Raw genomic sequence first — 23,119 nt, 5'->3', positions numbered from 1 at the left:
TAATGTTCTGTTGCATATAAGTCGTCCTACAGTGAAACTCTGGTTTTAATACACCGGGAAGCACGAATGACAATAAAATACAGTACTTCTGATTGGAATAAAGAAACTAAAAATTGGCAAGGGCTGGGTGGTCTGAAACTTAAGGGCTATCCACCATCTTCTGCAGTATCTCTCAGCCTCATCCCTGCAGTCAGTAGCGCCACGGCCAGGGCCTGTGACGCCGTTGGTGGACTCCCCTTGGTGGGAACTCTGGATGGAGAGTAAAATCATGGTGTCGATGCCAAAACGGCTAAACCTGAAAAGCGTCTGGGGACTTCCCCGGGCACTCGTGCTCCTCAGAGCTACCGGCATCTCCATAACAACTGGTTTACTTTCCTCCTCAGTTCCTCGGCCCGGCCTTGCAGGCGATGGCTGGGGGTAGGCAAAGGACAGCTTCAGTGGAAAGATACCTTGGGCTAGCGCCTCCCTACGCTGGGGGATGTTGCCAACGCTCGAGTTATTGCTTATTTCCTGAGATTTCCGGAGTTCTCCCAGGTCTCCAGCAGAGAGCGGCGCCCTTCCCCCACCCTGACTGCCTTCCTCTTGATTTTACACACGGGGAGGGGGGGGGATTTGTTTTATTGTGTGGTTTTTCTTCTTCTCGAAGTTCATCCTTTCCCTTCCAACTTACTTTCCGCCAACACGTGACCTCTCCACTTAGCAGCCAGTGGTAGGGAAGCGCGGGTGCTAACCGCGGGGTTTCCTGGGAGAGCCCCCTCCCGATGTACGCAAACGCAGCCGCAGCTCCCGGCGCTCCCAGCCAGCGCTCACCCGGGTACCCTGGCAGCTTGGGAGCCCCGGGATGATGCGGAAGCGACTTCGGGCAAGAAGCATTGAGCGAAAGGAGAGCGAGGAACCTGGAGCCTGCCGCGGTTCCTCTCCTCCCCGCCTTTGCCCGCGGCTCAGTTCTTGGTGGCTTGCCTTACCGACCTAGCTGCGCACAGGGGCTGTTAATTCACATTTGAGAAGCCATAACCCATTAGAGCAAACGCAATCATAACTTCATTCAACTCAGCCGCTCGAGAGCTCGATTTACACAGGTTCCTGTGGGCAACTAGTGGCTCGCCCCGGTGCCTCTCGCCTAGTCATCAGTCCCTAAGAGGAAAAGGGAAAGTTGCGGGGCTGATGCGCGCTTCGACGCATGCAGTTGTTCCCAAGGACAAGTCACTTACTCCCCCCTCCCGCCCATCCCCCATTCCCCATTTGATCATCACTCACGACCTCATCAGCTGGAGACCCTTAGTCATGGTGGGGGAGGGGGAGGGGCAGGAACTTTTCTAAGAAGTTTCCTTTTTACCGAGGGAGTCACAAGGAGTTGGTCACGTAAACAACACGGATAGTCGTCGTGGTTCCCACCCCCTTCGCCCCCTCCCCGCTGCGCTTTTCTGGTGTTCTTATTAAAGCGGTAGCCCGCTGGCGCTGATAAGCAACAAGTTCCCCAGCGGTCTTCCCGCCCTAGCCTGAAAAGGCGAAGGTTTTCTTACCTGACGACAGGGAAATCTCCCGAGCCGAGCTCAGCTTTGCCAGAGCCCCAGGTGTGACCTGAGCAGAGGGCAAGAGTGGGGTGTGCAGGCTGGGTTATTTTTATGGGGGTACCCTGAAACTCCTCACTTTCTCTGGGAACTTTGTGTGCCAGGACCCAGTGACTGGCGGTGAGGAGGCAGCCTCAGGAAGCACCCGCTATATAGCAGGGCAGTTGGGCAGTCATTGGTAACCTAGCTCATTCATTAGAATCACGTAAGAACTCTAAGGGAAACGTATCTCTCGGAGTGAGGACGTTTGCGTAAATCTATAGGTTTTTCAACATCGATGCCAGTTGCTTTGTCTTCTGTAGTCGCCAAGGTGGTTGAGAGTTTAAGCTTGCGGATATTGCAAAGGGTTATTAGATTCATAAGTCACACCAAGTGGTGGGCGATCCACTGAGCAAAGCCGAACTTCTCACATGATGACTTCAAACAAGACACATTACCTTCCAGCATCTGTTGGGGAGACGAGATTTTAAGACACTTGAGTCTCCAGGACAGCAAAGGCACAATGGTGAGTAGCAATAAACCCTGCATTATAATTGAAAATCTTGACATGTTGCTTAACAACGGGCATATCACGGCTCTTCCTAGCATTTCACACGCCAAAGAACAGCATCTTACTCAGGCCAGGGGAATCGGGTTTTTACACAGTGCAACTTTAATTGGAATCATTTGAGGTTTAACACAGCAATGTGGAACTGCGTGGAACAAACTTGGAACTGGAGGGGGTGTGTGTGTGTGTTATGTTGGTTGTTCAAGGCTGATGCTTGTCTCCCAGCCGTCTTGTATTCCATTCTTTGCCTTTATGTGTATGGTGTATGAGCATATTCTATGATTTATATGTGGGCATGTAATTGACATCGCCAGGGGGGTTAATTTCCATCTAAAAACAATAATGCTGTTAGGGATTGGGGCTAGGGGGTGGAGTGGGGTAAGAGTGGGATAGAGACTGAGAGTTTAGGTGAGGATGGGGGTGGGGTTGGGGGGGAGAGAAATCAGTCAGGAATGCTTATCTCCGGTAATGAAATGGGTAATCTCATAGAAGAAAAGGGTCTCATCAACATGTGATCAACTGTTAACAGGATGGCTTTGGCAAAGCCATCCGCACGTGACAAAACGTAAGGAAGTGGAAGAAACCGTCTAGAGCAATATCAAGTGTCACTTAATTAGAGATTTTTTTAGCCTTTTCCTCCTGCTGCGCCGGGTGTGTGATCCCGGCGAACGGAGTCTATTCAGCACCTTGGACAGAGCCAACGGATTTGTCCGAGGTGGTGGTACTCCAGGTAGCCTCCTTTCCCCCGCTGTCAAGCCAACCCTGTGTCGCCCTTAAAAAGCGTCTTTTCTGAGGTTCGACTCACACAGAGATCGGGGCTGGAGAGAGAGTCAGATTTTGGAGCGGAGCGTTTGGAAAGCGAGCCCCAGTTTGGTCCCCTCATTGAGCTCGCTGAAGTTGGCTTCCTAGCGGTGTAGGCTGGAATAGACTCTTGGCAAGCTCCGGGTTGGTATACTGGGTTAACTTTGGGAAATGCAAGTGTTTATCTCCAGGATCTAGCCACCGGGGTGGTGTAAGCCGCAGAGGAGGTAAGCACCGGGGCGGGGACCCCTGCATCCCCAATTCTTGAGCTATTTTGATACTCGATCTTCCGGAAAGGACTCGTGCTGGAGGGGAGGAAGTAGAGGGAGGGCAGGAGAGGAGGTTGTTTCTTGGTATTTGCCCAGTTTAAATTGCCCTAGGTGAGAGCCCTGGGGCAAAGCGTGGGGAGGGGGGGAGCTCAGTCTTCCTGCGGATATAATGAGTTTAGTTAACTTGGACCTGCAAATGTCTGATTCGAATGTAAGATTTCTTTCTTTTTCTCCCCTTCCCCTCCCTCTTTCCCGTTCTTTTTGCTGGTGTGTGTGTGTGTGTGTGTGTGTATGTGTGTGCGCGCGCGCGTACAGTAAATTCATTACTAATTATGAAGCTTTTGCACAATATTCGATTTCCTAAAATTTGACTTTGTATCATTTAGAATCAGGCGGTGGAGGTAGTGTGCCATGGGGAAAGGGGAGGTGGAGGTTGAGGAGAGGGAAGGAGGTAACGCTAAATCTCCAACACGAAATGAATCAAGGTAATTTCAGCTCTTCTAGTGAGGATTCATTCTCCCTGTTTCCCTCCCTCCCCTCTTCCCCCCTCCCTCTCTCCTTCCCGCCCCCCTTCTTCCACCCCGCCCCCTCCTCCTGCCTCCATCCCTCCCTCATTCTATCTCTTCCTCTCCGTCGCCCTGTTCCTCGCTGGATATTTCTTTCTGGGTGTTTTTCCCCCCTTCTTCTTTCTGTCCTCCCTCCCCGCGAGTTTCGGGCGCTGGCTTGGAAGGCTCCGGCTTTCTCAAGGGAAGGGGAGCCGCCGAGACCGCGCTCCGCTCCCCCGCCGGGCCGGATGCCTCATTGAGCCCAGGTCCGAGTCAGTCAGGGTAACTCAGGGAAAAGGGGGGCCTCCGCTTGGGAGTAGAAGGTCTTTTCTGGACCAAAGAGCCAGGGAAAGGGCGGGGGGTGGGGGCCTGGGCGGCTGGAGGCGGTGGAGAAGAACACTCGTAGCTCCGTGCGGCCGCTGGACAGAGCCACCAATCAGCTAGGCGCGCAGACCGCCCAGCCAGGGAGAGGTTGCGTCCGGAGGCGCGGGTGGAGGGCGGCCGGCTAGCCGCGGATCTGCTGTAGCCACCTTGGTGGGCTGCGAGGCTGGCAGTGGGTGGAGATGGGGGACTTGGAGATGGAAGCGGACTCGGAGCTGCCCAGCCTTCCCTTCCACTTCCTCCGCCCCGCCGGCGCCCCCCGAGGGACCCTGAGCGGCTGGAGCGTGCGACTGCGTTGTCGTCCTGCCTCTCCTCTGGGAGCCCAGGGACTTGTGCGCCCCTGGGCGGGGGCCACCAACCTCTCCACAGTTCTACAACCCTCACCCCCACCCACTTCTTGGGCCCTTTGTTCCGGCCACTGAGCCTTGCCCAGTGGCAGTTTTCGCCTCAGGGCTTGGTGGTTCTGGACTCCTCCCCGGATCAGCTCTTCTTAATTAAGAGGCTAGGGATTGGGTGGCAGTGAGGGGAGTTAGGGAAAAACCCATTTCCGAAACTCCAGACTCAAAAGATTATTTTAGCGAAGGAAAGAAAGAATCCCAACTCTGCGCAGGTGGAAATGACGGATTCATAGGCAACGCGAGGATATTGTGGAAATTTAGAAGGAAAAAATAAAAAACAGGCACTTGGATCAGATGACGGTGATAGGCTGCTCCGAACACAAAGGGAGCGTAGGGCAGGGTTTACGGAGAAGCCTGCAGCGAATGGGGCACAGATTGTTCCGAGATCCAGTCGTTTTCTCAGTGAGAGCTACGTGAAGGGAGCGGAGGGGAGGGGCTGGAAAGGGAGCGTGGCGGGAGGGGCTGGGTTTGGGGGCGGGGGGATTTCTGATCAGTCTGATGCAATTCCAAGCGTGCTGCAAAGGAACTCCAAGGCGCCCGCATCACCATTGCCACCCACCCTTCCCAGATGGTGCTGTTTTAAATACGGATCTGCAGGGCTGAACGCAGAACTGGGAGATTTATTGCAAAATCCCGGGAAGGGGGGAAACAGGGAATGGAGGGGCAGAATTTAAAGGTGCAACGCCTGCTTTTCCCCAGGCAAGAGGCAACCGGTCGGATTTTTTTTTCTTTCTTTTTTTCTTTTCTCTGTCTGCTTGTCTCTGGATTCTAATTCACCAAGGAAGAGGTGTAAATATTGTGACATTTTGAGGCGGCTTGATGGATGGGAAAAAAATCATCTGTCACTCTAAATTGCAGAGTTCCCTCTCCCCGCGCCATGCCGTGCTAGCGAATACTCGCTGCTGCCTAATACAGTTGCTAAGGCTTCAAATGAATGCATCGTTAAGGGAATATTATCCTTTTAGTCGACTTGCCAATTTATCTGACAGTTGAACTGAGAAAATTGTAGACTTCGTATCTGCGGGAGACAAGGAGGGAAATTCTTGTAACCTCGAGATTTTTTAACAACTTAAATAAACCTCAAAAGTGTCACGTCATCCTCTTACACACACTCTCATCCTCGATTTGTAAGATGAAATGGCTTCACCTAAAAGTGTTGTGGAAATGAATGTCACTTTAAGAATGGTGCACCTGATGTTCACTGTTGATGTATATTTACATAGAGCTCTTCATCATGAAGGCAAGAAATTTCAATTTCCCTGTTTGGAATCAGGCAGATGAGAGATGATGGGGGAGGATGGGGATTCTAACCTTAAAAATTTAGCAGTAACCTAGCCTACTTCTGTACTCCCTGGTCTTGCATATTAATATTTCTGTAAGAGAGATTTTAGCTTGGTTTAGCTCCCCCCCCCCCAAGGGAGTATTGATTCAGATAAAAAAAAAAAAAATGTGCGTCCTGCCGGTAGCTTTTTCAGTGTCACTGATAGTAAAGACCTTACAACACAGCAATTTTGGGAGGATAGAAGAGAATATCTGAAAGGGCTTTGCAAACTGGAAAGCAGGCATTCTATAAATGGAAGATATAATTATGACATTTTCTTTGCAAATTGCACTTTTATTTGATTGAACCAGAGTACTAGTTAATTAAAAACATCGTCTAATTTGTATGGTCAGGGCAATAAATGCAGACTTTAAAAGCAAGTGATTAGTTGGCTTACAAAATGCTATTTGTCAGTTGTTTATCAGTATAAATTGGAAAGAAGGTTTTGAGAAGATCTTAAATAAGCATACATAAGCTTTATTTTTCATTTGCCAGGCTCTTTCCTTATCAAATCTCGGATCTAAATTCTTAATAAGAGAAGAAGCTGGTGAATTCAGTTTCTTTCCTTTTCCTGGCCTGTCCTCTAGGGGAAGCTTTAGTAAGAAACAACATACTAGAAGCAAGCAGTGTAGAAGGCAAGGAACTGGATGACCACAAAATAGATGACCAGCCACAAAAACTAACATATAAAAATAAGGGAAAAATCAATCAATATGAGAATCTGCCTTACAAAGGGCTTTTGTTTTTTAATTCTGTGATCTTGGGACCAAGCTCCAACTTGCTCAGATAACATTGACTTGATCATATTGCTTACAATCTGTCTACTAAAATTATGTGTAACTGAATTTGTTTTTAAATAAATATACTTCTACCAAAGGCCAGTAAAGATAATTTTTGCTTTTAATTAGGACAAACGAGGCTACTGTTTAAGTGATTCTAATGAATATGAATTGATATCATTTGATTTAAAAACTCAGCTTAAAACTAAATTTGTTCTGAACAGCAGTGACTTGCCAAAAAAATATCTATTTTTACAGCTTTCTTTTCACTCTATGGATAATTTAATGAGTTGCTTATTTTAATTTTACAACTGCTACCTAGAAGTATCTCAAATTATCTTTCTTTTGCTGGTGTCTTTGCTGATCTGCTCCTGCTGTGTGTGTGTGTGTGTGTGTGTGTGTGTGTGTGTGTATTTTCTAGGGGGAATTTAACAAGCAATGAATCCATTAAATTTACATGCCATAACACATATAAAGAGCAGTGTGTAGTACTTAATAGTGAAAAATAACCATTTGCATTTAGTGAAAGCTTACCATTATTGAGTGCTATGGAAGTGAGGAGATGACTTAAGGGAAAAAAGAATAAATAATTAAACAATTAAAAGAAAAATTTCTCCCTCTTTTGGTTTCAGAGTAATCATAGTTTCAGGCAAGAAAAATGAAATCTTTCATCTTTTACTTTGGAATGCAGTGCTGTTGCTTTAACAAGGGTCTCTTGCTAAAGAGACACGTGTTCCATAAAAAAATAGTAACATTCAAACACCATGGTGTGGAGTTTAAAATATTGCATTCTTTATCCTTGTCTCCACTCTCATTTGTAATTGTTGAGGTGTTCATTCTGCATTTTAAAAATTTTAGGTAGATTTTTTTCTCTCTCTTTCTAACTGAGAGTCCTAGAAGGAATTTTTTTTTCTGCTATACTGTAGACTTTCTTGTATTTCCTAGTAACAATATTTCATTCATATTCATATAGTACTATGAAAACTCTTTACATGTTTTTTCATTGAATTTCCTTGTCAATTGTATAGAATAAGAATCATTCGTTACATTTTACAGATGAAACTATAGTGCAGAATTGATCAAGACCCCACTAGTGTTGAGGGAAAGTGTTTCTTTAAATTCAAGGACTGCGCATATTCATCTTTAGACCATGCTGCCTCAAACCCAACTCAGTCATCTAAGGGAACTGTAGGCATTATTTCCTTCTATTTTGATTTATTTAATTAAATATTGTCTATAAGTAATTTCCAAAATTCTGAAGGATGAATGGAAAGTTTTAACCAGGATGTGACCTTCTCTTCAGAAGCCATTTTTTCCCCTTCCCATAGTTGGAGGCTCAAAGAAAGTAGGAATCTTCCTGAAGCTGACACACTAAGTCACAGTCAGTAATTTCCTCAAAAAACAAACACAGAAAATAGACCAAAGTCAAGAAGTACATTACTTTTACTTCTGAGTCATAGAATCTGAGGGCTAGGAAGGTTCTCAGAGGTCACCTAGCCCAGCCCATATCTGATGCATGAATTCATGCTGGCTTATTTTCTTTCAACCCTCTGGAATTTCATCCTACTCTTGGATGCCTGGGTACTCATTTATCTGAGTAGATATCCTGTGAATATCTTATGTGGATCATGAGCTTGACTGGCCATTTCCCACTTTACCCTAAAAGTATACCTTCTAGAAAGACTCTTAACACTCATAATTTTATTTTTTTAAGTATTAATTGACAATCTTTTGTGTGCCAAGAATTGTGTTAGAATCTGGAGATTCAGTCCTGAGCAAAACTGAAAGGTCTCTTTCTTGGTGGAGTTTATAGATTTACACACAAGGACTGGTCCCTTTATTTGCTCTGATTCTTAAAAAGAGACCAGCTTAGGGCTGGGGATGTAGCTCAGTTGGTAGAGTGCTTGCCTCACATGCACAAGCCCCTGGTTTCAATCCCTAGCACCACCAAAAAGAAAGAGAGAGAGAGAGAGAGAGAGAGAGAGAGAGAGAGAGAGAGCAGCTTCTGGATTTTTAACCTTTTTCAAAAAAACATAGTGAACCAGATTAAAAGCCTGAGTTCATGCTTTACTCCCAACTAGCTGTCAACAGCTAGAAAAGTCAATCAGTCACCTCATCTCTATTCCTCACATATAAACAAGGAGGATATTCTTGGGATAAACTCTAAATTCCATTTCACCTGCAAGTTTGAGTGATACAAAAGATATGACCTGTAACTATTTCTTGGTGGGAAGTAGGGCCTAGGTTACTCGAACCTTTGATGCTTTACAATTTTAAACACCATTCATTTTTTTTACTTGTTAAAAAGTACATTATGAAAGATCAAAGCTACATGTTTGAACCCTACACAGAAGAAATCTGAGTGTTAAACCTATCATTTTTTGGAATGATGTCTATGAAAGTTCAACCTGAACAATGATCTCAAACTTCTGCAGATGTATTTTTAAAGGGAGTAGTGTGGTGGAAGACCCACTATCAGATTATATGCCATTTGTGTGTGTGTGTGTGTGTGTGTGCAGGCAGATGTTCTAATTTTTTAGGTTGGTTCTTTTTTAAAATCAAAGATGTTACAGGCTGAAATTGTCTAGGTCTCATGAATAATGCATTATATACATACAGTAATAGATAATTAGGTGGACCAAGCAGTACAAATATGAAAGGGAGCGGGTAACCCAAGAATTGCAGAAGGTGTGTGGGCATTTTGACATCCAGGAAATGCTATAGATCTGTCCTTAGCTAACTCAGCCTGGTGGAGATAATTAAGAAAAAATGTGGGTGTAGAAAGACTGCAAGCCATTCCTTGGGATTGGCTAGATTGCTGCAGTAGTTCAAAAACAATTGGCACAGCCACCCACACTGGACATGATTGCCCTTTGATGAGGCAGCTATTGACTTTTATAAAGATGCCATATTTAAAATAACTTCTGATGCACTAGGGATGACAGACATCATTTTGAATTCTTTTTTTAGACAAGTGGTGAAATATATTCCAAAGTATTAATTTAAAACACTTTAAAGTCCAATTTCTAAAAAACCAGCAGTTTAGCAACATGTGACCTCTGAATTTAGCAATTCAGCCTGAAGCTGGTAGAAACCTATAGCTTATATGATACATTTTAAGCTGGTGTGGTTATTATTCTGGATCACTACAGGAAGTAGAAATTATTTTTCCAATGTTTTAATCTCTGTGTGAATATGAAATGTACTTCAAAACCATCATATAATGGAAAGCGGGATCCAACAGCTGCCCTAAACAGCAAAAGGAAATAATAAGATCTTTCTGCCCAAAGTGCATGTTATAGTGTTATGATATCTTGAAATCCCATCTGCCCAGAGTGTATGTTGTAGTGTTATGGTATATAGAAATCACTTCAGAATATGCTAAATCCTTTATTCATCAGTACCAGGAGGAATTGGAATTGATTTATCTCCAGCTTCAAGAAAATATATTGACTGTGTACCATCTCTCAGATTAAGTCCAGTGGGAAAAGAAGTACCCAAACTGGTGACTGCATGAAGATTCCACAGACACCTAAAGCCTGTGGGATAGGACATTGAGGGTGAGTGAATGGAGGAGAGAGATGAAATGTGTAGAAAATCGAGTAGAGAAATAAAAGGGAAGTCAAGATAGGCTTAGCATGATACAGGGGTTTTTGCATGATCTTTGTGAATATTCCTCAAGGCCATTTGTCCATTGAAACTGATCTCTGCTTTCCATGCTCATTACTGTTCTGGTTACTTAAGAAGGAAATAATGATTTCCTTGGCTTTCACCTTTATCCTTCCAGCAGCTTTCTCCTCAGCTACTTCCCTAATCAATATTTAAGATTTATTCCCACCATCATTGTCCTTTACCATATGTTGAACCAACATGGGGTGTGTCTTGGCAGTCTGGTAAAACCTATGTAAACTTTTCCCAAAATAATATTTCTAAATGAATGAAATAAAAGTATAAGATTATAAAGGAAGCTGGGAGCAGTGGTGCACACCTGTAATTCCAGCAGCTTGGGAGGCTTATACAGGAGGATTGCAAGCTCAAAGCCAGCCTCAGCAATGGTGAGGTGTTAAGTAACTCAGTGAGACCCTGTCTCTAAATAAAATACAAAATAGGGCTGGCTGGGAATGTGGCTCAGTGGTCAAGTGCCCCTGAGTTCAATACCCCCCACCCCCTGCCCAGTACCAAAAAAATTATAAAGGAAGCCAATTATATTGATATACTGATATTAAAATATTTAAAAACAGTATATTGATGACATAGTATAGTGCATTTCTTATGCATTTAATAAGATTTAGTAACAGGGTTAATACTATACTATAATTTTGAATTAATGACAAGCATCAATGTATTTTGAAATATTTATAAGAACTGACATGATATGCAGGTCTCTGATTTCTATTGATAATAAAGTGTGAAAGTTACTGAATAACATTTCCCACACATATTTGAAAACAGAACACTGGAGTGGGGGCACTTATTAACAGTACAGATTCAGAAATGTTAATTTAGCCAAGGCCAAGATCAGCCATTTAGTTTCCCTTCCTGGTGGAGGAAATTGGCATTGGAAGAAAACTTTTAAGATTCACTTTTGCCATTACACAAGCTGCAAAGTGGGGAATGGACCAAATAATGAAATAGCTAGGGTGTGGTAGGCACGTTTCCATTGACTGAGCTTGCCATTACCCTAACGTTTATCTTTAGTATCAACAGTACAACTCCACTGCCCTAGAAATCCATCACTCCATTGAAAAAGATAGCAAGTTCAGATTCTGACCACTAACACCATGCATTGCTTTAAATATCTAGTACGACTTCACTACCTCAACAGATTATTAAAACTTTATTTTTGTCATTACCACACTATAGGAAAGTACATACAAATTATGATGAGGTGGGAAAACACCCACTTTGCATTTATCTAGTCCTGAGTTCTTTGCTTTGTATTTGATATATATTATTTAATCCTCAAAGTAAGTCTTGGAGATAGATTATACTCCAATTGTATAAACAAGGAAACTAGAACTCAGGGAGTTTAAGTAAGTTGTCCAAACAAACCCAAAAAAATCTTAAGTGGAGAAACTGAACTTCAAACCTAAAGTTTTCTGATTTCTGAGTCTGTTACAAACTCCTGCCTCCCTATGTATTAGCTACCACCCAGGTTTGATTCCGTTCTACCATTTTCAGATGATTAGCACATGTATTTTCTTAAGAGATCGTCACCACTACCCTTTGAGATGTCTGAGAGTCTCAAAATTGGCCACAAATGCTTCCTTAGAATCATTTCAAAATTTTGCTAACTGATGAAAGACTTTCAGATTGCTAATTGTTACCTGACTTTTTTGGGGGGCGGGGGGTGGAGGGGGTTACCACAGATTGAACTCAGGGGCATTCAACCACTGAGCCACATCCCCAGCTCTATTTTGGATTTTATTTAAAGACAGGGTCTCACTAAATTGCTTATTGCCTCCCTATTGCTGAGGCTGGCTTTAAACTTGTGATCCTCCTGCCTCAGCTTCCTGAGCTTCTGGGATTATAGGCATGCACCACCACACCCGGCTTACCTGTCCTTTTTGAAGCCTAGTTTTCACAATCATAAAATGGAGCATGTGATAATAATACTTAAAGCAGTTTGTTAGGATCAAATACAAGACTAGTAAAATATTACTTTATTGAGCTCACTATGATGAGCAGTCTGCATTTCCATGCTTCAGTGAATCCTCACAACACTCTCTCTAGGCAAGAAGTCTTCTTCTTAGTTTAAGGAGGAAATCGGACATAACTTTCCTATGTTCATATATGAATACATGACCAGTAACTTCACATCACGTTTAACTACAAAAATGGGGTCCTAATTAGAATAAGTTATACTCCATGTCAAAATATACTCTACTGTCATGTATGTTTAAAAAAGAACAAATTTTAAAATTCTCAAATTAAAAAAAAAAGATGAGAGGGCACTGTGGCATCAATTATTCTAAATTAGCAGAGCCAATAAATGGCAAAGGTTAACTCAAACCTGTGTTTGTCCAATACTAAGGTCTTGCTTTTACTTATTAAACTAATTAATAAGTCCCTACGTAATCTTAGCTGTTGTAATCTTTGTCATGCTTAAAACACTACCAAGATAGAGAATTGCACAGAAATAAGTATCTAATCACTGAAAAGAAAGATTATGTCAAGAATCTGGAACTCTTCACCTGCACATTCTTGCTTCCACTTACTTTAGTTTATTACCCAATGGATAATGTCTAACTCTTTCTTAACTTGTTTAGGGCAGTTCCAAGTCAGTTGACTTCTGAGAGTTATTGAGTAAGAAACGCTATAAATTATTTAGATTAGGATTTAGTATGTTTGGAAGCCATTTCATAAGTTTGCCTTTTCTAACTGTTACTGGCTGTAGTACTGCAGATGCTATGATGAGGAACACCCTCTCCAAAGACACACAGTGGATGACAAACCTCCAAAACTAACATGTTGTTTACACATATGGAGAAGAGAGTGGACAAGCATAGTCTTAAACATAATTACAAGGCTTATAGTCCCTGATGGGGACTAAAATGTTTATTGGCTTTCCTTGTGCAATTGAGTGTTCTTCCACCAAAGGCTCCACTCCAAACTTGGAACTTCTCTGGAAATATATCTCATTTGGGAGAATGCCAGGAACCGGTATTTGCATCAACTGCATATTTGCATCAACTCGGAATTCAGAACATCAGCTCTAGCAGCAAAGGTGGGGGATAATCCAGGTAAGGGAGTACTTGGGTACCTTTCTGATCATCATCCATTTTCTTCCTAAAAAGAAACTCCTAAAAAAATTTGGTTTTAAATGAGATTGGCTGCACATAGGTACATCTTGGATAGCACCAGACAGTGGTCGTCTCAGAATCAATAAAGTATGTAAGGAATTAAAGATGGAAAGAACTCATCCCACCTCCACCCTGATTTATGCCAGGAAGGACTCTGTGAACTCCTAATGTATTTCAATATGTCCCAGAGATCAGAAACCAGCCCAGCAGAAAGGGAGAATCTGAAGGACATTTTGATGTATGAAAAAGTCCACCTGAAACTTTTGTCAGAGATAACTAAATTATGGAATAAATAGAAGAGTATGAATCCTTAGCTTGGCTCAGGACTCTGACCTTAGGGGAAATAATTACAGGTGTTATAGTTTAGTTTATGAAATGACTTACAGTTCCTAAGAAAAGTCCAAATTTACATGAAAAAAAAAAAAGTGACTTAAAGGTGATCTAGTTCTCTGGTTCTTCAAGAGCCTTGATCCCCTGGAGCATTTCTTCTTTCTGATTTAAGGTCTGACTGTGTTACCAGATTTGGCAGCCATAGGTTATCCTACTGACCTAATTTTATTGACTGTGGAACTGAGGTACAGAGCCCTGAAGATCACTCAATATGCTCCATAAACATTTATGTGGTACTTATGTGGACAAATTTAGGGTAGTAAAGGGGCTTGCCCAGGTCACATGGCCAGAAACTGAAAGATTTTTTAAAAATTAGGACCCAAGTTCTTTTGACTACTGTTTGGGCCTTAAAATCATATCACATGACAATAATATTTCTTTGATTTCCCAATAATTAAAATAAAACAAGCAATCTGTGTAAGAGTTTAATTAACTTGATTTTCAAAATGAAGTGTTTTGTATATAATTTAGATTAATTATTAACATATAACAATTGACAAAACAGTAATAGTGTGTTAATAAGGTATTGTTAATTTTAAATTGGTAGGACAACACTAAACTTCTTAAACATCCCATAGTTACTTTATGATTATTGAGATTAGCTAAGACAAGATGAATTGAAATCTCAAGTTTTTGTTGGCTTCCATATTATTAATTATGTTTCAGAGTTTCTTCATTTGATTCAATTATCTGAGATTTGACAGCAGCTTTATGTTGTTTTCAGTGACAAAATTATTTTAGCACTCTGTCCCCACAAGAACACAATGGTAAAAATGATTTATGTCCTTTGAAATGATCAAGAAATTAGAGAGGATTCTGAGATTAATTGTATTTATTAAGATCCCAAGTCTTAAACATGTTGGAAATTGTTTACTAATTTAAAATTTATACATTTTAACATACTATTTTCCCAGGAAATATTCTTTATGATTTTTTTGTTCTTTATATGATAGCCACCCATATAATTGTGCCTTTGTGATTAACTTCCACTATTGAAAACTAGAGTTGTACTCTTATAAACATCAATTAACTAAAAGATGAATTAGATGTTATATAAATTCTTCCTAGGAATAGAGACCAAAATCATATAAATAACAATATCAACTTTCAAAACTACAATAATAAAAAGAAATATTAGAAAAAGATTAGTCTAGCAACTAGTCAAGAATATGTCAAACTTCTACATATTTTTTAGATAAAAATTGGCATCATGTAGCTTAGCATGATTGTCTTATGGAATTCAACTTATTTTTATTCACTTTACTCTAATTAGTTTTTGTGTGCAGACAAAATGGAAGGCAATGCAAATTTGGCTTGCAAAGTAGTTCTAACATGATCTACATCCACAATCTGGTTGTAATGCTATAGGAATATGTTTATCATGTGTGAATGGCAATTTAAGTCAGTCTTCAGTATCGACATAAAGCAACATGCGATGCAAAGCTAGCTTCAATTATTTATACTGGGAACTCTTTCTCTCATTCTTTTTTATTAAAAGGTCAGTGGATTATAATATGTTTGGTTCATTATTTCAAAGGCCCCCAGGAAAAAAATGCCTATGAAATAAAAGATCCTCAGTGCTACAGATTTTACTGCATTTGGGAGAGGCATGAAATTTGGGAGTAAAGGAAATGTTTGGGTCTTTGTGTTTTCTTATTCAGCACAGAGGCTATCTTGAGTAAGGATAACTATAGTGTGAGTTTGTGTCCTAGAAATGTATTTAATTTGTATAACAGCATCAACATCTAACTTCCAAAATTGGATATCTAGCTATAAACTACCCGTCTACACACACACACACACACACACACACACACACACATACATACATGCATATGCAAGCACACAACTATACCCCCACCCTACCCCACTTTAGATCATGACTATGGTCAAAGTAGCAAAAAATGAGTTTCCCATATGTATCAGTGACTACAAGAAAAAACTGAATCGAGGAGTCTTGGAATTTAAATGCATGGCTCTGCTCGTCCCTACTCATTCTTCATTCCACCTCATCTCCTTGTCCTTAACTTTTATGAATATTTTATTTTCGTGTTCATCTTCATTGGCATCACCCTTGCTTAGCTCCAACTAGACTTCCTACTTTTTGGTGCCCTTCTCTGGCAGACCAAGGTTTCTGAAGTGCCTACTTGCAACAAATATTCTTAGTAATCCTCTGCTGGCCACCAAGTCCCTCAACAGTCTCACAAGGTGATAATATGAACAGGAAGTAAATGTTCTCCTCTCCTACCCAGTTTCTTTTTAGAATGCTAACTTCAGTCCAGATCTAGCCTAATTTCTTCTTGGGAAAATTGGATTGATTTTATGACCACCATTGAACATGCCTTAAACAGACAACCATGAATAGTAGGAACAAAATCTGTGGATCCAGCTAATGCTCATTAGCTGGCTATAGAGAACTGGAAGGCCCAAAGCACATTGGGTTGTGACATCATAATGGAGACCTACCTAATGAGGGAAACATTCATGTAAATTTAATTCCAGGCACCATGTAGGTTAGTTAGCATGATACTCGTTTATGGAATTCAACTTTTTTTTTTTCTCTCACTTTATTCTAATTAGGTTTTGTGTGCAGACAAAATGAAAAAAAACAACAAAAAAACAAAAACAAAAACAAAGGATTCCATATAGTAGGAAGTAAAAGCTTCAAAAAAAGTAGTGTTTCATAGACCTGACCTCCTAAGAGAAATTATAGCAAAAAATAAATACTTTCAGAATGTGAAAGCACAGTTCCAATTTAAAAGTTAGAGGTTCATAATTTCAGCTATTAAATGGAGGTGGAGTTCAGAAAAATCCCTTGTTTTTAGACAATTTTGTTTGAAGGGAGTAAAAATAATCTATTCAAGATCTTTCTTTTTTTGGGGGGGGGGCGGTGGGGGAAGGGAGAAGCCTCCTCTACAAGCTAAGAACAGAGGATAGAGCTTTGATACAAAGACTCATCTTTTTATTAAACAACCTCTTCTGTCTCCAACTTGCAAAGGGAGGATTTGTCAATCTGATTGAATCTTCTCTTTAGTTTTTCCCAGCAGCTGTGTTCAGATAATTCATGACTCCCATGTTTCCTGAGCCCTGGATAATCTCACACACATGGTTTGGTTTGGGGCTCTACATTTTCAGAAGAATATGGAGACCTTGGAGGAGGTCCAGGGTAGACCAAGGGAAATGATTAATGGATTAGAAATTGGACTTTATGAAGGAGGTTGTGAGATCTGATCTTTCGCTATGAGAAAAGTCTGAGGGGTGACTTAGTAACACTAGGAGGTTAGTAAGCAGCTGTTCTCCATCTTCACTATGGTTGGATGAGATGAAATAAGATATAAATTTCAACAAGAACAAAAATGTGTTACAAGGAGGAGTTTCCAAGCACTAGCATTTCTGGATTCTAGAAAAGTCCTCAGAAGAAGGATATGAGGTCTACTTCCCTGGTCTGTAGTGATAGGCCTATAAGTAACAAAGAAGATGAGATAATCTCTTAAGATCCCTCCAGACCTATCTTTCTAAATGTATATCTAAACATGTTTAGAAAAAAATACTTGTTTGAAACAAAAATCATTTGCCTCATTTCCTTTTTACCACCCCCTATCCGTTGCCTACCTTTTGAAAACACTGTTGACCAAACCATGGTGGGCCCTCCCTAGCCTCTAGGTGCATCTCCAGCTTTGGGAGAAAGTTTCTTGTCATCGCTATTGTTCCTGGCCACAAGAGCATGCTGATGGTCATGATTCTACATAGGACACCAAACCTATGGTAAGGTTTAAAATGAAACAATTTCTTTCCCCTGACAAATTCACAAGTGCCCCAATGGATTAAAACACAATTCATGGCCTATGGTATGAACTCCTAAAAGGACTGAAAATGTGTTTTATTTATCTGCTTGTATCATAGCCCATAGAATAGTGCCTGACTTGTAGTAAGTAGGTGCACAGCAAGTTTTCATCAACTGCATGAATGTAATTATGAATCGTAATTATGAAGTAAAATTGGAAGAAACCTAAATGGAAGACAAATTTTTAGATGTTGTTAAATGATGTTGTATGCACGACAAAGCCAAACCTAACCCCTGCTGCACACCTATGCTAGTGAGGATTTTATTCCCACTGTACTAATGCTATCTGCAGGATGAGGACAAGAAAGCCAGTTGCATAGACTGCCCAGGTCCTTCTTCAAAAAGATCATTAAAGGGGGACATTGCATAGACTCATTTATCAGGATCACACAAACTATTTATTTATCTATTTATTGATTGATTGATTCATTTATTTATTAATTACTGGGGATTTAGCCCAGGTTACTCTACCACTGAGCTACACCCCAGTCTTTTTAAATTTTTATTTTAAATTTTGAGACAGTCTTTCTAAGTTATGGAGGCTATCCCGGAGCTTGTGATCCTCCTGCCTCAGCACCTAGAATCTCTGAGATTATAGGCCTGTGCCACTGCATGTGGCAAAATCACACAGATTCTTAGTGTGTTTCTATTTTGACTTTTTCTATACTTTCTTTCTCCATTTTTACATAAAGAACATAAAATTTAGCAGTAGAAAATCTTCCATTCACATCCTTGTACAGTCTAAAATAGTTGGGTCTCAAAAATAAGGTGATCTGCTCCTTACATGTGATTCAATATCCTGAAACCCTTTGGTTGAAATTTGTTAATTCTTCTCAAGGCTCTTCTCACAGCACAATCAACAAATACCATAGTCAATTTCAGTGTCAGCTCTAACTTATTTCCCATGCCTATAAGTTCACACTACTATTGACTGTGCTTATAGAAATATCACAATGAGTAAATCAATTTGTTCTGTGCTATTAATTTTTCTCAGAGAAGAGCTGGTAATTCAGAGGATTACAAATTAATGATTCATATATGTTTGGGGGTTTGTCTCAGCAACTTCATGGATTTTGTGATGTTTTTCTTGATCTAACCAAATATTATTCCTAGGTAGAATCAGTTTTTTACCCCCTTGCCCTGCACTCCAAATTTGGGTCCTGGTAAAATTTTCTTTTGTGGTTCCTTGCTTTCATCTACTACTAATAGCCCTGTCTGGTTACATAATGCCTATAGGTGTTGGTCAATTTGGCCACATAAGTAGGGCATAAAACAATTCTTATGGTTCATAAAATACTTACAGAGACGTGCAACCTAATGAACAGGAAAACTATTTCTTCTTAAGATTTTTCTCAGGACAGGCCTTATTCAATAATCTCAAGGATTGTGATGACAGAGTTCAACATTAGATTGAGCCTTTGAAGTCATGCAGCATGAATTTGAAAACATCTTTGCCACTCTGCTCAGCAGGGTTTTTCTGTTTACTTATTATTTTCCTTATGTTAATTACTTACTCCAGTTTTCAGCAGTGTTTGAGGTCAATTCATTTGATACTACACAATTTTTTTTTTCTTTTGCAAGGAAGAATGAAGGCAGGAGTAACTAGGAAACTTAAATAAACATAATTAAACATAAAATGCTTACAGTGATAGTAGAATTGACCTCAGCCAATTAAAATTATTAATAGAAAAAATATGTCAATGTCAAATCTGAGCCTACTGCCTCTGTTCCCACTTGGGTAATGAGGATTACTTTCTATTTCCTGACAAGAATAGATGGGAATTCACATTTCTCCCTGACCTTTGTCCTCCTGGAACATTGGGTTAGGATAGTATTAGACCATATTGAAAAAGAAATAAAGATTAGACTAATTCAATAAATTTTTAAGCTCCATAAAAAAAATAAGTATCATTTTCTTTTTAAGCTGTGAAGTTCTTCCTTTAATGATCAATTGTGTCTTCAATCTTTTAGAAGAATCAGAAAAGCATGCTTTATGTTCTCAGCGTTGCCTTTGATCTCAAATGTGTGCACACACACAATTGTAAAAGTCTAACCTTAAATCTCTAAAACTATATGTATATTACTATCTGAATTAAGCAAATAAAAAATTCAGAATTCCATGCAAGTCACCGGCACTTGGTTCATCTTGGCTTTATTGGTTTTTTTTTTTAAATATATTTTTAGTTGTCAATGGACTTTATTTATTTATATATGGTGCCGAGAATCCAACCCAGTGCCTCACACATGCTAGGCAAGCACTCTACCTCTGAGCCACAACCCCAGCCCAGCTTTATTGTTTTTGAGTGTAACATGTACTTTTAAGGCAAATAGGTATTTTAAATCTGGTCTCTTACTGTTTTGGTAATACCTTAATTACAACTGGGGAAGTTTGGAAATGCTCAGAAGTGTTAAGAGATTGGATTCATCAGGCTTATCTGAATTGGTATTTGATCTTCTCTTCTGAATATTCCTGCCTTTTCTTTTTCCCCTGTCTTTTCCTCAGTAAAACTGCACCACACACTGGAAAGTGAAGATACAAACATTTATTTATATAATGTCAAGTGAGAGTAGGAATAAGATTGGCCGTAGACCCACCCAATCAGAGCCTCAGTTGTGAGAACAGTTTTTCCTTCAGCAGAAATGCTGACATGGCAATGTGAATTTAGCAGGTAAAAAAATTGCCATGACTTCTAATTAAGCAGCATTGAGAATGCTAGCAAAGATTCTGGACCTCCAGTCCTTTAAAAAGTAACACAAGTATTTCTTTAAATTCATAATAATAGCCTCCTGAATTGTATTGAAATATGAAAAGAAATTGTGTCTACATTCAGCCCACATCTCAGGAATCAATACTGAGGGTCTTTGAGGTGGCCAAGCCCAGCTTCCTACCCTCTGTCCCTTATTGCTCTTTGGTTACATAGCATATTTTCCATACATTAAATATTCCACAGTAAACTCCACCATCGGTGCTGTAGTTTGTATTGATCATGTAGTCCATCAAGTTGACAGAGGTGTAAAGTTAAATGTGTGATATTCTAAAATATGCATATATTTGAATAACTTGGCTATTTAGCCCAATAATTTGCAAAGGTTCTCTGACTGATCACACTTTCTGATAACACTTCCAAGGAACAAATAAATTTGCCAACTGAAGGGGAGATAGTAGAAATCAGTGTTTCTACCTGGGGTTTTGAGTTCATTGAAGTTTTGTCTCTAGTACTTAACTGTATAAACGTGGGTAAATTATTTGAGGCACTAAATCTGATTTTTCATAAAAACAGGAATAATTTCTGTCACTAGTCTTTAGAACCTCTAAAATAGCTAGTTAGTGAATTAGTTTTGTTAACGGTCAACCCTTAGATTAATTGAACCTAGTATGCAGTAAAGTTATATATTCTGTTCAACAGCACATTCGTGCTAACCATGAGAAGGTGCAGTTTATAAATCTTTCCCTTTACCAAAATTAATATTGGAGTATTTAGGGAAATTCTTACAGCAATGAGTCTTAGCATTTATTAGGACAAGTTCCTCTTAGTTGACAGAAAAACGTACATATACATAAAACTGCCTGCAGAACTTGGGGAGTGGATTCCTCTGATACCCATGTTTTTATTCCTGGAGAGTGGTTCTCAAAGTGTAAATTAATATTGTCTGCAACCGAATTGCTTGGGTGCTTATTAAAATGCTAATTCCCCAATCCTTCCTCAACCCTACTAAAGCACAAGTCCAGAAGAAGGGAACTTCATTTGGACTCTTAGGCGATTTTTATGTTCTGAGGAGGTCCGGGAACTCTATGTTAAGTACTGCCGTCTCGTTCTTTATTCTAAATTTTAAGATCAGTCCTAATGCATAAAGACTATTTGAACTAATTGAGACGGACATTCAGCTTTAAAGCAGGAACTCAGGTAGACAGTTGACAAAGTTCGTCAAATGGCTAATTGAAAATAGTCCTCTGGCCGCTGGCCATGCATATTGTCTCTAAGGGTCTTGGCTACCGGCAAGGAACTCTAAAGACTGACTGCTCTTCCATATCCGGCGACGGGTGGGGGTGGGGTGGGTTGGGTTGGGTTAACTACTTGCCCCCACCCCTCCCCGACCCCAACTCTGGTTGAAGCAGGTTTTTAATTTATCTTTGCGGCCCAGGTTCAGGTTATTAAAGGGTTGACTTATGTGTGTAAGTTTGCTAGGGATGGAAGTGAAAACATCTGCAAAAGCAGGCAATGCCCTGGAACGGAACTCTTCTAATAAAAGATGTATCATTTTAAAATGCGCTGAATTTTGATTCTGGTAATTCGTGCACTAGAGTGTCTATTTCGAGGCAGCGGAGGTATCATATGACAGCGCACGTCAAGGCACCGTGGAGCCCTCTCGTGGACTCCCACCCACTTTCCCATTCACTGCCTAGAGGACTGCTCGCGCTGCCGCTCCCCCCGGCGAGCTAGCATGAAATGTCCCAGCTTCTGCGGAGATCAAATGGAGCTCCTCGCTCAAGGGGTGCGAGTATTACCTCCGCCATGCAATTTCCACTATCAATAATTTAACTTCTTTGCTGCAGAACAGAAGGAGTACCTACCGGGCACTAAAGACTCCCCCCACCTTCTTTTTAACCGAAAGGAAGGTGAAAAAATAATAAAAGAGTCTGGGAGTTTTGGGGCCGAAGTCTTCCCCCAGAGAAGCTGCCTTGATGTTTACTTTGACAAGTAGTGACTGAAAAGGTGGGTTTCTTTTCTTTCTCTTTCCGTTTTTCTCTGGTCTGTGTGGTTTAGTGAGGTCTGTCATTGCCTCGGCTTCCTGGCCGGAGCAAGTAACTTGGTGTAACGTTATCTGGGGGCGTTCATTAATAAAAAATGCTGTTATTATCTTGATTGAATTCCTATTAGGCAAACTCGGGAGAGGTCAGTGGGCGACCTCTGTTTAAGCCGGCATGTTTAAGGTAACGGAGTAAATCAACAGCCCCCATGCTCTGTGCAATTTCATTGTGTGCTCGCGTTTGCAAGCTCCGTTGTGCGGGAAGGTGCGGGAAGGTGTGTCTGTGGTCCGGGAAACGCACGCCCTTGTCCCACGGAACTTGGGTACTGGGATAGGGAAGAAGGGGAGACCCGTGAGCGTAGGGAGCCAGACCTTGGTGCATAGGATTCGCACTCACTTCCTTCTGTTCTGGAGCAAGCACATTGCCGGGGTTTTCGCGGAGGGCGCGGGACTCGGGGTTCCCCGGAACCCGAGCTGACCACTCCTCTAAGCCGCGGACTCCTGCCGAGGTCCGGCGGGCGGCGCAGGACTCTCTGGTCTACCAGGCAGACCCCAGGGGAACGGGATACTGGACAGGCGGAGCGAGGCACATAGGGGTTCCCCGGGGCCCCCCGATGCTGAGTCCCAGCAAGGAAAAGGCGCGGCGTTCCCTTTAAGCTGCCGCCCCGAACGGGTATCGGGGGTAGCTCAGCGAGCCGGGGGCGGGGGCGGGGGCGGGGGT

General features: G+C 41.2%; 1 protein-coding gene across 3 annotated transcripts in view; it reads left to right on the top strand.

Moving 5' to 3' along the window:
* Positions 1-1,563: 1,563 nt before the first annotated feature.
* Bdnf (brain derived neurotrophic factor) overlaps positions 1,564-23,119 on the top strand; it is a 51,645-nt gene continuing 30,089 nt past the window's right edge. The window contains exon 1 of one of the 3 annotated variants that reach the window (XM_015476463.2): positions 1,564-2,076. In XM_015476463.2, coding sequence (XP_015331949.1) covers positions 2,074-2,076 — 3 coding nt within the window. In that variant the 5' untranslated portion in view covers positions 1,564-2,073. Of the gene's footprint in view, positions 2,077-3,036; positions 3,147-3,864; positions 4,000-23,119 lie in introns of those variants that run through there. The other 2 variants (XM_015476474.2, XM_048788521.1) reach the window with 2 other exon arrangements.

This window comes from Marmota marmota, unplaced genomic scaffold, assembly GCF_001458135.2.
Source record: "Marmota marmota marmota unplaced genomic scaffold, marMar, whole genome shotgun sequence".
In the NCBI taxonomy this organism is placed as follows: Eukaryota; Metazoa; Chordata; class Mammalia; order Rodentia; family Sciuridae; genus Marmota; species Marmota marmota.
The sequence above is the reverse complement of the archived record's forward strand: the minus strand, read 5'-3'. Positions and strand labels throughout refer to the sequence as shown.